Source organism: Natator depressus, chromosome 23 (assembly GCF_965152275.1).
Source record: "Natator depressus isolate rNatDep1 chromosome 23, rNatDep2.hap1, whole genome shotgun sequence".
Lineage (NCBI taxonomy): Eukaryota > Metazoa > Chordata > Testudines > Cheloniidae > Natator > Natator depressus.
Window position 1 is genome coordinate 21,551,440 of NC_134256.1, and position 14,439 is coordinate 21,565,878.

At 53.3% G+C, this 14,439-nt stretch overlaps 1 protein-coding gene across 1 annotated transcript; it reads right to left on the reverse strand.

The window, feature by feature from the left end:
• Nucleotides 1-875: 875 nt before the first annotated feature.
• Nucleotides 876-11,078, reverse strand: LOC141976416 (uncharacterized). The gene is made up of 2 exons (XM_074937408.1): nucleotides 10,862-11,078; nucleotides 876-2,984 (listed from the first exon to the last, which is right to left on the reverse strand). Exons 1-2 carry the CDS (start codon nucleotides 11,010-11,012, stop codon nucleotides 1,417-1,419), a joined length of 1,719 nt encoding a protein of 572 aa, XP_074793509.1. The 5' UTR covers nucleotides 11,013-11,078; the 3' UTR covers nucleotides 876-1,416.
• Between the last annotated feature and the right edge of the window lie 3,361 nt (nucleotides 11,079-14,439).

Below are 14,439 nucleotides of genomic sequence, written 5' to 3' on the forward strand. Positions count from 1 at the left end.
GGGGTGGGTCCTGGGGCAGAGCCGGGGTTGAGCCCCACCCGGCCCATTAGAAAACTGGTACCTGTTTTCTGTCGCCAAAGGGAGATCTCTGTGACTATGGGGAACAGTATAGATGTGATGCTCAGGGTTTGTCCAGACTAGGAAAAGCCATGGGGATTAGGTCAGGTCAAGGGGAAAGCGAACCCCATTCTCTGTACCGGGGTTTATATCCGCACTGCAGCTACATGTGTGTGTTCACATCACGATAGCTCACGTCAGCAGCTAACTCCACGTGCAAGCGGAGTGGAGACAAGGGACAGGTCGTTTTCACCTCAGTGGAGCTCGTTGTGGTCAAGCCTAGCCATGCACCTGCAGGAGACGAGAGGCCACGGTTCAGGCAATGGTGCAAAGAGCCTTACCGGGTGCTGTGTGGGAATGAGCAAATGCATTTAAAAGGGAAAAAAAAAATCTTTGGCGAGGCTTAGTCGGGACATTCGTGGCATTCCTCTCCCGTGCGGACTTGCTTGTGGGCATGGGGAGGCTAGCTCCCGGCCGGCCCCGCTCCTCCTGCTCCCCTTCCCCTGACAGCACCCGGGGCCCCTCAGTGCTGTGTGGCCCCAGCCACCCCAAGTCCTGTCCGCCGGCCGCCCATGGCCACCCTCACCTTATCCCCAGCCCCAGCACGCTTCCCTGAAGAGGAGCGACCAGCCTGCCTGGGCTATGGCCCAGGGGGAAGGGCAAGCAGGAGGGGGCCTTCTGGGCGGAGCGTGGGTGGAGCCACGCTGGGCTTATTTGGGGAGGCACAGCCTGCCCCGGCCTACGTTGGGTCTCTTGCCCATGAGGAGTCTCTGATTTGTGATAAGATGAGAGCTCTCCATAGGGCAGGGCTCTCCCTCTGTGCAGACCCCTGTCCCCCTTTCCGGAGTCGGATTTCTCTTGCCTCCCGCCAGTTTGCCCCTCACTTAAAAACGACATGCTTACAAAACCAGAGCTACAAATACAAAAGTGTCCCAGCCACACTAATACTCAAAATGTGCGGATGTTCTCCTTTTTACCATAGCATCATGAAATAAATGAATTGGAATATAAATATGGTCCTTGCATTTCAGTGTACAGCCTATAGAGCCGTACAAACAAGTCATTGTCCGTAGGAAATTTTAGTGTGTCCTGACTTCGCTCGTGCTTTTTACGTCGCCTGTTGTAAGGCTAGGCAACTGTCGAGATGAGTTAATGTCCCCCTGGAAGACCTCCGTCATCCTGGTTGGGAGCTACTGATGTAGGGTGTCTCTCAAGTGTGGATTCTCAGATGCCTAAGGAGGGCCGGGCTTAGCTTTTCCCACACTCGGAGCATGTATAGAGTCTGTCCCCCGTGGGCATTCTCTGGTGTCTAAGAGAAGATGACTCATGACGGAAGCTTTTCCTGAACTCAGAGCCCGTTCAGCGTGTCTCCCCCGTGTGGATTCTCTGATGTGATATCAGGTTTGAGCTCTGCCGGAAGCTTTTCCCACACTCGGCGCAGGCGTAGGGCGTCTCTCCGGTGTGAATCCTCCGGTGCGTGATGAGACTGGATCTCTGCCGGAAGCGTTTCCCACACTCGGCGCAGGCGTAGGGCGTCTCCCCGGTGTGGATTCTCCGGTGGGTGGTCAGGGTAGAGCTGTGGCTGAAGCTTTTCCCACACTCGGAGCACATGTAGGGCGTCTCCCCCGTGTGGATCCGCCAGTGGGTGCGGAGGCCGGAGCTCCGCCTGAAGCGTTTCCCGCACTCGGAGCACGTGTAGGGCGTCTCCCCCGTGTGGATCCTCCAGTGCGTGGTAAGGGCAGAGCTGTGGCTGAAACGTTTCCCGCACTCGGAGCACGGGTAGGGGGTCTCTCCCGTGTGGATCCTCAGATGTCTAATAAGGGCAGAGCTGTGACTGAAACGTTTCCCGCACTCGGAGCATGCGTAGGGGGCCTCTTCCATGTGGATTCTCCAATGTGTGATGAGGGTCGAGCTCTGGCTGAAGCTTTTCCCGCACTCGGAGCACGTGTAAGGCGTCTCCCCGGTGTGGATTCTCCGGTGTCTGATAAAGGTTGATCTCTGACTGAAGCGTTTCCCACATTCGGTGCAGGCGTAGGGCGTCTCCCCGGTGTGGATCCGCCGATGGGTGTTCAGGTTTGAGCTCTGCCGGAAGCTTTTCCCACACTCGGAGCAGGCGTAGGGCGTGTCTCCGGTGTGGATCCTCCGATGTGCGATGAGGGTCGAGCGCAGACAGAAGCGTTTCCCGCACTCGGCGCAGGTGTAGGGCATCTCTCCCGTGTGGATCCTCTGGTGCGTGACCAGGGCAGAGTACCGGTTGAAGCTTTTCCCGCACTCGGAGCAGGCGTAGGGCGTCTCCCCAGTGTGGATGGTCTGATGTCGAATGAAGGTTGAACTCTGGCTGAAGCTTTTCCCGCACTCGGTGCAGGTGTAGGGCGTCTCCCCGGTGTGGGTCCTCCAATGTGTGATGAGGTTTGAGCTCTGCCTGAAGTTTTTCCCGCACTCGGCGCAGGTGTAGGGCGTCTCGCCGGTGTGGATTCTCTGGTGCGTGATCAGATTTGAGCTCCGCCGGAAGCATTTCCCGCACTCGGCGCAGGTGTAGGGCGTCTCGCCGGTGTGGATTCTCTGGTGGCTGACCAGGGATGAGCTCTGGCTGAAGCGTTTCCCGCACTCGGCACATGCATACGGGGTCTCGCCCGTGTGGATTCTCTGGTGTCTAATAAGGGAGGAGCTCTGGCTGAAGCTTTTCCCACACTCAGCGCATGGGTAGGGTCTCTCGCCCGTGAGGATGCTCTGATGTCTAATAAGGTGTGAGCGGCTCCTGACGGTGTCCTCCGCTCTGCGCTGACTCTCACAGGCTTTGGTCTGTGGCCAACCACAGCAAACCTCCCCTTTGCATCTCCCTGCGAACGTCCCACGAGGCTCTCCTGGATCAGCATCTTCTTGCTGGGGCTTCTCCTCCCTGTTCTCACTCACCATCCCAGCGTCACCTGCCGGGACAGAGAGAGAATCCAGACATGGGTCACCTCCTTTGCTGGGGAGACAGAAAACCTCTGACAGAGAGGTGGGAAAAGGGGAGAAGGAACCAATATAAGTGACGGAGGGATCAAAGAAATCAGGACCTGAAATCCCCTCCAACCTCAAACTTTTCCCCAGAGGAAAGAGACGGGAGGGGATCAACTCTGAATCCACAACCCATCCCAGCATTCAAGGGAAGGGACATATCGGTTCCTTCACCAAGGAGGGAAGCTGACAGCACGTTTTTTTTCCCCCCGGAAAGATGGATCACAGCCTGCTTGGCCCCAAAATGGTTCAAGAATATTGGGTGAGCTACACTTTATCAGACATGAGGGTCTCTTGTTCATGAAGTCTTACGCTTTAGAAGGCAGGTTATGATTTTATTTTTGCATGTAGCCATTTCTGTCCAATACTTCTGCTTCCTGCAACCGAACCTCCATGCTCGATTCAATCCAGCTATCCTTGCTTTTGCGACTAACTCACCGAAGTACCGTAGGTAGAGAGGAGTATGATCTGAGGTGAAACTGGTAAGCTGGAGCGAACTGTTTCTTTGCAAGAAGCAGATCGGTGAAAACGGTCAGTGTCCAGGGGACCAAGGGCTGGACACTCAGGAGTTCTCACAACAAAATTTTTGGTGGCCAATTCTTGCTGGTGGCCGCTCTGACAAATTTTCCGAAAATACTTAATTAGCTTTAGGAAAAAACAAATAAATATGCACATGTACAGGTCCAAATCATTGTAATTTATTTATGTAGGGTCTTTTTTTTTTCCAGACTCCATTATAAACATAATGTACTGCTGTATTTTGGTGCCCCTGCTCCCTCTCGCTGCCCCCATCCATCACCTCTAGCCTCCATTGCCTCCCCTGGCTCCCCACTGCCCCCCAGTCCCCACTCTTTCCCCCCCATTCCCCTGAGCTCCCTTCTGCAGCATTGCACCTCACCCCACTTCTTGCCTCTTTACCATCGTGCCCAGTAAGGCCAGCCTGGCTGAAGCCCAGAGCCGGAGCCCCACGGCTGAAGCCAGGTGGGAGAGGGGGCTGAAGCCCACTCGTGGAGTCCCATGTGGCTGAAGATGGGGGTGGGGAAGAAGCCTCTTCTGGAGCCCCTGGGCACTGGGGTTGGGGGGGGCACAATCTCAAGGAGAGAACACGTGAGCGCCCCACGTGTCTTCTCTGCCCAGCAACTCCCCAGCCCTGAGCCCACCTGACACGCAATCCCTACCCCACATTACCTGGGGGGGGGCCTCCATCCTTCTCCCCCTGCGCCGCCCCCGCCCCTCGCGGCACATTGGGCCATTCTCCCGGGCAGCCGGACCCGGGTGGGGCGTGGACAGAGCCACTTCTCATGCCGGCTGAAGCTGGCTGCTCCGGGTCGGTGCGTGTGCCCCAGCACGGGAACAAAGGACTCGGGGGGTATGAGGTGAGGAGTCGGGGCGCTGCTCAGAGGGAAATCTGACCGAGGAGGTCTGAGGGAGTGACAGGAGGAGACAGCTGTGGACTCTGGCTAGCTAGACTGGACTCTGCTGCAGCCTTTATTTCTCTGTGCTAACCCAGGGCGTCCTATGCTGTGCTCCAGCCCGCTAAGAGACCCTCTTGTTTGACAGCGTGGGCTGAGAGCCGCTGACGGTGCCTGCAGGGGCACATTGGTCCCTAAGACTGCACAAGTCTCCCTCGGGCGGGGGGGGGGGGTCTGTCTCAGTGGTACTCCTTGAACGGCTCTTGCGAGGCAGAGCAGGGGTGCTGGAGGCTCAGGGGCCCAGCCTAAGGAGGAGGTGAAGCTGCCGAAGAGTGGGACCCACTAGGGGATCTGGCCCACTAGAAAGGGTCCTCCCAGAGACTGCTCCAAAGCTGGGGATCCGTGACACCCACCCTGCCCACTTCCCGGGGCAGGGGGCCTTCCTCCCTGCTCTCGGCTCCCCTGCTCTCCCTTCACGCCCGGCACCACACGTACGCTCCTGCCAAGAGAGGACCCCATCTGACTGTCCCACAGTCTGCACATACCACAGTTAGGGATGCCAACTTTGTGCTATTTAAAAATGGGACACTCCAGCAGGACTGCCCGAACCTCCCCCCGGTGCCCTGCCTTTCCCCCAGAGGCCCCACCCCAGCCCCTTGCCCTGCCCCCCCCAAAGCCCCGCCCCCATTCACGCCTCTTCCCCCCTGACCCCACCGCTTGCTGCTCTTCCCCCTCCCTCCACCCTGCCCGGGTCGGGAGGGACTCGCCCGCGGAGGCAGGGCTGGGAGCTGACGCAGGTAGGAGGCGGCTCCCAGCTGAGTAGGGGCTGGCGTGGGTGACGACTTGGTGCTTCCCCATCTCCCCCGCCTGCAGTAACCAGACTTTTGGTGTCCGGTCAGTAGATCTGACCAAACACTGTCAGGTCCCCTTTTCTACCTGACTTTCTGGTCGAAAACGGGGCTCCTGGCCACCCTAAATAGAACACCTATTTCCTAGCCCAGTGCTTCTCAACCTGGGGGGCCAGGATCCCTCAGGGGGGTCATGAGGTTATTACATGGGGCGTTGCGAGCTGTTAGCCTCCACCCCAAACCCCGCTTTGCCCCCAGCATTTATAATGGTGTTAAATATATTCAAAGATGGTTTTAATTTATAAGGGGGAGTTGCACTCAGAGGCTTGCTATGTGAAAGTGGTCACCGGTACAAAAGTTTGAGAACCACCGACTTTATTTAGAATGTACTAGCTGCATATGTTCCTCTTAAAATGAGGACAAGGCCCAGAAGCTCAATTTATTAACTTCGTTTTTACATCCCCCAAATAAAGAGAGATTAAATTTAAAAATCGTATCTTTCAAAATGGCCAACGCCACCAAAAACGCACAGGTCCAAACATGGTACCAGGGACATCAGGTTAAAAGGGGGCATGGAAACCTGCCAAAATTACATAATCGAGTTATCACTACTCTGGATATCACTATCCTTACCCCGCTCGCTATCTCCTGCCCCCTGACAACCTCACTATTTGCAGGGGAGCTGGGCCAAGAAGTTTTCTGAGGGATTCCCATGCCTAATCCTCTCAGAGCAGCCAGGAGGCAACAAGGTGAGGGGAGAGCGAGTCCACCCACCCCCATCCCCAGGATGCATGGTTTTCATATTTATCACACATCTACTAGCCGGAGGCTGATACCGGAGATAAGAGCCCCCAGAAGAGTCCAAGGACAGTCAGAATCCCAACACCCACTCCATGAAAAAAAACGGATAAAACAATATACAGGAGAACCCCAGAGTTACGAACTGACCAGTCAACCACGCACCTCATTTGGAACCAGAAGTACGTAATCAGGCAAAAGCAGAGATACTCTCTCTTTATATATATATATATATATATATATATATATATAATGCAAATACAGTACAGTGCTCTGTTAGACGTAAACTACTAAAAAAATAAAGGGAAAGTTTAAAAAATAAAAAGATCTGACGAGGGAAGGAAACTGTTTCTGGGCTTGATTCATTTAAATGAGGACAGTTCAAAGCAGCCTTTTTCTCCTGCATAGTAAAGTTTCAAAGCTGTGTTACACCAGTGCTGAGTTGTAAACTTTTGGAAGAAAAACCCTGATGTTTCAGACATTTCAGTCTTGCGAACAACCTCCGCTCCTGAGGGGTTCATAACTCTGAGGTTCTACTGTATAATGCCTAAAAGAAAGAGGAAGTTGCTAGAAAAGAATATGAGCCAGAGGCTGGAATTGTAGAACATTAATAAGGGAAGCAGAAGGATACAAAGACTGTATGGTACCTGTGGTCAGCATAGTGAAACACAACGTGAAGGAGTTTTTTAAAAACAAGAAGAATCCTAACCATGAGCTGGGTCCATCACTAGAGGGAAATGCTAAAATATCTATAATAATGCAGAAAAGGCAAAAAGCGTCCAATATATATTTCTGTTCTGTATTTGGGAAAAAAGAAACAGATGATGCAGTCACGTCATATGAGGATGGAGACACTCGTTCCATTCCGCTAGTAACTCATGAGGAGGTGAAACAGCAGCTACCATAGTTAGACATTTTAAAATCAGCAGGTCCAGTTAACTTGTATGCAAGAGTTTTAAAAAAGCTGGCTGAGGTGCTCTCTGGACCAATAATGTCGATTTTCAGTAGGTCTTGGATACTGAGGCGATCCAGAAGACTGGAGGAAAGCTAGTGCTGTGCCAATATTTAGAAGGAGTGAAAGGGATGACCCGAGTAATTATAGGTCTGTCACTCTGACATTGATAACATGCAAGTTAATGAAGTAGCTGATATTGGATTTGATTAATTAATACCAATCAACATAGATTTAGGGGAAATATACCCTATCAAACGAATTGGTATATTTTTTTGCTGAGATTAAGCGTTTGGTCAATAGAGGTAATAGTGTTGATCTGTAGACTTCGGTAAGATATTTGACTTAGTACACACAATACTTTGATTAAACTAGAATAATACACAAGTAACATGGCACACACAAAAAATGGCTAACTGAGAGGTCTCAAAAAGTAATGGAGAACCATGGTCAAGCAGGTGTGTTTCTAGTGGGGTCCCCCAGGGATCGATTCTTGACCCTACGCTATTTAATATTTTTATCAGTGACCTGGCAGAGAACATAAAATCGTCACTGATAAATTGCCAGACGACAAAAAGGTCGGGGGAGTGGCAAATAACGAAGTGGGTCAGGAGCATCAGGCTCCAGCTCTGGGAGTCTGGGAAGTTTTCCCAGCCCCGGACAGGTGAGTTATTTCCTGTTCCACAAATAGGGAACATCCCACTCCCAAACCCCAGGAGTCTGTTCCTAGAAACCAGGCCCCATGTTAAACGAGTTCTGGCAGATTTTTCACATCACTCCTCTCCCTTTCTCCCCTCTTTGTATTTTCTGCCCTCTTCCCACCTCCAGCAGCTCTCATTGTCCTGTGCATTTACTGGCTGGAACCTCCCCGGCCCTGCCTCATCCCCCTGAGGCCCCTCCCCTGCCCCGCCCCTTCCCCCAGAGGCTCCACCCCCCCATTCACTCCTCTTCCCCCCATTCCTCCGTCACTCGCTGCTTTTCCCCTCCTACCTCCCTGCTCGGGCCAGGAGGGACTTGCCTGCAGAGCCGGGGTTGGGAACTGCAGCTGCCCAATGCAGGTTGGAGACGGCCCGAACTGAGTAGATGCTGGAGCGGGTGATGACCCGGTGCCTCCCCGCCTCCCCAGCCCACAGTAACCGGCCTTTGGGTGTGCGGTCAGTAGATCTGACCGGACACTGTTAGGTCCCCTTTTGGACCAAACTTTCTGGTCGAAAACCGGGCACCTGGCCACCTAGATCTGGAGTGAAACGGGAATGCTTTTCCCCATTTCACTCCCAGATTCCCCTGCAGGCTTTTCCCCCTCCAAACGGACCTTCAAGGTTCTGCCACCCTGGGAAACACGCAGGCCACGTCTACACGATACGGTTTTGTTGAGAAAAGCCAGGAGATGTCCCACAATGCCCACGGTGACCACTCCGGCCACCGGTTTGAACTCCGCCGCCCTGCAGCCCGGGGCACGGGAACAATTTATAACAATGCCACTGATCTGAGTTCCTTTCTGGTGAATCTGACAGTCGACCTGCAGGGCCACCCTTAGGCACACGCAGAATACGCAGTTGCGTAGGGCACCATGAAATTGGGGGCACCAAATTGCCCCCAATGTCGTGGTGCCCTACGCAGCTGCGTGCTTCGTATGCGGCAGTGCCAGCAGCCAGCCCCATCCCCCAGCTGCCCCCCCGTGCGTTCCTAAGGGGGTGCAGGGCCCAGGACAACTCCCTCTGCCCCTGCTCCACCTCTTCCCGGTGTGTCGCTCCGCTTCCCACCACCGGTGAGTGTGTGGGGGGAGGCGGACCCCTTCTCCCAAGCGACGTGGCTGGGGCGGGGGGAGCAGAGCGGGCTGGGGCCGGGTTGTTTCGCTTTCTGCTCTCGGCCCCCCCACTAATCCCCAGGGCCCGCAGGCCTTCAGCGCAGCCCAGACCCTCCGCGGGGGGGAGCAGGTGCTCAGGCTGCGTAGGGCACCATATTTGGTAGGGACGGCCTGTCCCGGTCGACCTGTCCCGGCGATGCCAGAATAACTTCCTGTTTTAGGAGGTCCCTGTGAGCGATTTTATACCAGTGGCCGAGAAGGCAGTAAAGAGGGAAAATCTGAGCGAATTTCTTAGCAGAATTTGATAAGCAGAGAGAAAAGGGGCGACAGGTGCTAGACTTTTATAGCAATAGTCAAGAATTTGAGAAAAGGGCCAAATCTGTGGAGATTTTAGGCTCATATTTTATAATTAGAAAGATGGGAAATCTCAGGGAATGTTAACTAGAATCATAGAATCACAGGATTGGAAGGGACCTCGAGAGGTCGTCTAGCCAGTGCCCTGCATTCATGGCAGGACTAAATATTATCTAGACCGTCCCTGACAGGTGTTTGTCGAACCTGCTCTTAAAAATCCCCAATAACGGAGATTCCACCACCGTCCTGGGCAATTTATTCCAGTGCTTCACCACCCGGACAGCTCGGAAGTTTTTCCTAATGTCCAACCTGAACCGCCCTGGCTGCCGTTTAAACCTATGGCTTCTTGTCCTGTCCTCAGAGGTAAAGAAGAACAACACGACTAACAGATGACTAGAAAAGAAAAGAAAAAAAGCAGGGCAAAATGTTAGGGTATTTTATATCAATCTTTGAGAATTGGGGAGAAAATAGGTCGAAAAATGAAATATTTGATCATCCGAGAGAGAAAAAAGCCAAGATCTGAACAGATGAGAAGATCCAAACAATCTAAAAACGGTCAGTCATGGAGACTCCAGCACAACGCATGGTAAATTGTTCCAGTGATTAGTTCCTCTCACCGTTACAAGTGTACCTCTTCTTTCGAGGTTTTGTGTCACTGGTAAATAACTGAGACAGGTGAGAATGTTAAAAGGGATGGTATAGGAAAGTGAAATAGACCTGTGGACAGGAATAGTCCCTCACCACCACCTCCAGACAGTGCCAGGAGCTTTTGGGATGCTGCTTTAAGAGAGCAAGTGATGGGTTATGGGGCAGGCTGTGGGGTGGGGACAGGTGACTGGTAGCTGGCCGGGAGCAATGTTAGGCCGTTGCGGGGACAGCACCTGGGACTGGGTAACCTCAAACTGGGCAGCCCCCTCCTTACCCCTTCCATGCCTTCTTGCTGGAAGAGAACAGCCGCCCCAGCCCACCCCAGAAGCAGCCAAGTCGCCGGGATCTCCAAGCTGCACCCGTTGACCCCCTTCCCATTTGGGGAACCACTCGGGGGGCAACAATTTCCCACCTAAACAAGGACAATTTGCAGCTGGTCAAACAGGTGAGGAAATATCAGAGGAGATTTTAAAGGGACATTGAAGAATTAAGAGAGAAAAAGGGGTAAAATCAGAGGAGGAGACTAGACAGAGCCAAATAATTTGAGAGAAAAGGCAGAGGGGAATCTGCAGGGATTTTATATTCATAGGTGATCATTAGGGAGAATTTTATCCGCATTTGAGGGACAAATGGCAAAACCAGCAAGGATTTCATTAGCCCCCTGACCGGTCTGCCCCTGGAGATTCCTGGCTGCTTCCCGTCCAATCCACCACCTTTCACACTGTCTTTCCCCCTCCCTCCATCTCAGCCTTGTTTTCCACCCCTGCCCTGGCCTGGCCCGGCTCTACCTCCAAACACACAAAGGGGAAATCCCTTTTCTTTCCTCACCTCAATCTCCCAGTTTTGCTCCTGGGGCCGGGGGGGGGGGGGCAGCTTCAATCAAAGAGAAAATTCCCAGGGGCTGCTAGATCTGAGGCTCCCAACCCCACTGGGGCAGAGATTCACTTTCCTCCCCATCCCCAGCTCCCTTCTTCCCCTCAGTTACCTGCTGTCTCCAGCTCAGGGGTCTCTGTCCGCAGAGCCAAGGGCTGCCCTAAGGGGGCTGATTCCAGCCAGAGAAAGTCTCCCCCCTTTAATGAAGGGCTTGCCCCCTGCACAGACCCCACCGGGGAAGCAGCAGCTGCTGCATCTTGCATTTTTCCAAAGCACCCCCACCCAGGAGCTGCCCAGGGTTTGTTCTTTGTTCTCCCAGCTTCCTTCCTGCCAGCACCCCCCTGCTCCCAGCTATTCCAGCCCCTTCCTGTCTCCTTCCAGACCAACCCCGGCTGCAGCCTGTCACACACTCACTGGACAGGGGATTTTCTCCAGAGGGAACTGCTCGCCCTCATCTCTGCTGCTCCTCCTCCTCCAGAGTCACTGTGTTTACACACACAGAGGCTCTGGCTCCTGTTAGCCCCAGTCCAGCCCCGGGGAGAGTGAACGCGCCCCCCGGGAACAGGAAAGCAACTCTTGTCTACACTACAAAATTAGGTCGACTTAATTCAGATCCGCCCCCACAGTAATTCAATCCGCTGTTGGTGTCCAGGTGCAACCCTCCTTCTGCCAGTGATGGGCGCCCTCACCAGCAGCATTTGCACCCACTGAAGTGGGGCATTGTGGGGCGCAAGCATGGGACCCGGACAGCGCTTGGGGCTCACCCAGCTGGAGGACCCCCCACCTGCAGCCGAGCTGTGAGCCGGGCGCTGGGCTCAGTTTCACAGCACAGAGCCGAACCAGCAGTGAAACTGACAGTCTTGTGAGTTTTGGCCACCTCCCCTGGCTCACAGCTGGTGGAGCCCTGAACTTGACAAGAAGGTTAACCGTGTAAACTCATCCATAGCTGCTTTCCCCCACCCCCATGCCTTGGTTACCCCTTGTCACGGACCCACAGGACCGGCGCTATGCCCCCAGCTTTGGAACAGCCTTTCGAGCAAACCCCTTCGGTGGGCCAGACCTCCAAGGGGTTTCACTCTTCCTGCGCCTCCTTGGACCGGACCTCTGGGGCCCCAGAACGCCTGTGTCACACCGTGAGCTCTGCTCAGCAAGCCCAACTGAGATAGACTCCTCCTGGGACAGACCTGGACCCTCTTCAGGGTTCAATGCACCTCACCCAGCGTTTGCAGGGACACTCAGCATTGTCCAAACAGCTGGATTTATAAGGGAAAGGGGCGGGGTGGGGTGGCACCCCTGGGGGAAAATAAAGGTCAGGGCCTATGGCTGGGGGGAAATTTTTTTCCTCCTCCCACCCCAACCCCCCGAGTGCTCCTGCCGACACAGTGCTGTTCACACCGGCGCTTTTCATCGGCAAAACTTTTGTCTTTCGGGATGTTTTTCACACCTCTGAACGAGAAAAGTTTTGTCGGTCGGTTTCCAGTGCAGATGAAGCCTCAGGCCCTTTATCTTCTCCAGGAGGGGGGGCGGGGGGGGGCTGCAGGTGACTAGTGAGGGAGAGCATCAAGAAAGAAAAGGCTTGGTTTGAACGTCTTGATTTTCATTAGGTTCAAATTGATGATGGTGATGATGATGATGATGATGATGATGATGATGCAGGGATGTGCCTGTCTCTGCCCGTTCCTGCCCCTCTCTGAGGCTTTCTCTACACCAGCAAGTGAAAGACAAAACTTTTGTCTGTCAGAGGTGTGAAAAAAACCACACACACACACACACCCCCCCCGAAAGACAGAAGTTTTGTCGAGGAAAAGCGTCGGTGTGAGCAGCTCCTGCCGACAACGCTAACGCCGCTCGTTGGGGATGGAAGTTTTTTTGTCGGTGGCAGAGCTCTCTCCTGCCTACAAACGCGCCTTTTAGCATCCCGGCTGCGGAGCGGCCCCAGCGTGTCGCTAAAAGCTGCGTAGTGTGGACAAAGCCTAATTCATGAAATAGAAGGGAAAAAATTTTTTTTTCCTCTGGTGGGAAATGAGCTCACTGGAAAAAACAAAGAAACAGGAATTTTTCAGTGTTGTGTGTGTCATGCCTCATGAAATTCCCATCTCCGCCCTGGTGGTCTAGTGCAGCGGTTTTCAACCAGGGGTACGTGTACCCCTGGGGGTACCCAGAGGTCTTCCAGGGGGTCCGTCAACTCATCTAGACATTTGCCTAGTTGTACAACAGGCTACAGAAAAAGCACTTGCAAAATCAGGACAAACTGAAATTTCCTACAGACAATGACTTGTTTACACCGCTCTGTAGGCTGTACGCTGTAGGCTGGCAGCCGGTGTCAAGTGGAGTGCCCCAGGGGTCGGTCCTGGGGCCGGTTTTGTTCAATATCTTCATAAATGATCTGGAGGATGGTGTGGATTGCACTCTTAGCAAATTTGCGGATGATACTAAACTGGGAGGAGTGGTAGATACGTTGGAGGGCAGAGATAGGATACAGAGGGACCTGGACAAATTGGAGGATTGGGCCAAAAGAAACCTGATGAGGTTCAATAAGGATAAATGCAGGGTCCTGTACTTAGAACGGAAGAACCCAATGCACAGCTACAGACTAGGGGCCGAATGGCTAGGCAGCAGTTCTGCGGAAAAGGACCTAGGGGTTACAGTGGACGAGAAGCTGGATATGAGTCAGCAGTGTGCCCTTGTTGCCAAGAAGGCCAATGGCATTTTGGGATGTATACGTAGGGGCATAGCGAGCAGATCGAGGGACGTGATCGTTCCCCTCTATTCGACATTGGTGAGGCCTCATCTGGAGTACTGTGTCCAGTTTTGGGCCCCACACTACAAGAAGGATGTGGATAAATTGGAGAGAGTCCAGCGAAGGGCAACAAAAATGATTAGGGGTCTGGAACACATGACTTATGAGGAGAGGCTGAGGGAACTGGGATTGTTTAGTCTGCAGAAGAGAAGAATTAGGGGGGATTTGATAGCTGCTTTCAACTACCTGAGAGGTGGTTCCAAAGAGGATGGTTCTAGACTATTCTCAGTGGTAGAAGATGACAGGACAAGGAGTAATGGTCTCAAGTTGCAGTGGGGGAGGTTTAGGTTCGATATTAGGAAAAACTTTTTCACTAGGAGGGTGGTGAAACACTGGAATGCGTTACCTAGGGAGGTGGTAGAATCTCCTTCCTTAGAGGTTTTTAAGGTCAGGCTTGACAAAGCCCTGGCTGGGATGATTTAACTGGGAATTGGTCCTGCTTTGAGCAGGGGGTTGGACTAGATGACCTCCTGAGGTCCCTTCCAACCCTGATATTCTATGATTCTATGAAATGTAAGCACAATAGTTATATTCTAATTGAGTTGTTTTATAATGATGTGGTAAAAATGAGACTGCCAGCCATATTTCAGTCCTAACCTGCTGGGACACTTTTGTATTTCCATGTCTGATTTTGTAAGCAAGTCGTTTTTAAGGGGGGTGAAACCTGGGATACACAAGACAATTCCGACACCTGAACGGGGTACAGTCATCTGGAAAAGTTGAGAGCCAATGATCTAGTGCAGGGATCGCAAACTCGAATCACCACGAGGGCCATATGAGGACTAGTACATTGGCCCGAGGGCTGCATCACTGACCCCTCCCCACCCCCCCCCGAGCTGCCCCCAGCCCCGCCCCTACTTCACCCCTTCCATGAGGCCCCGCCCCTGCCC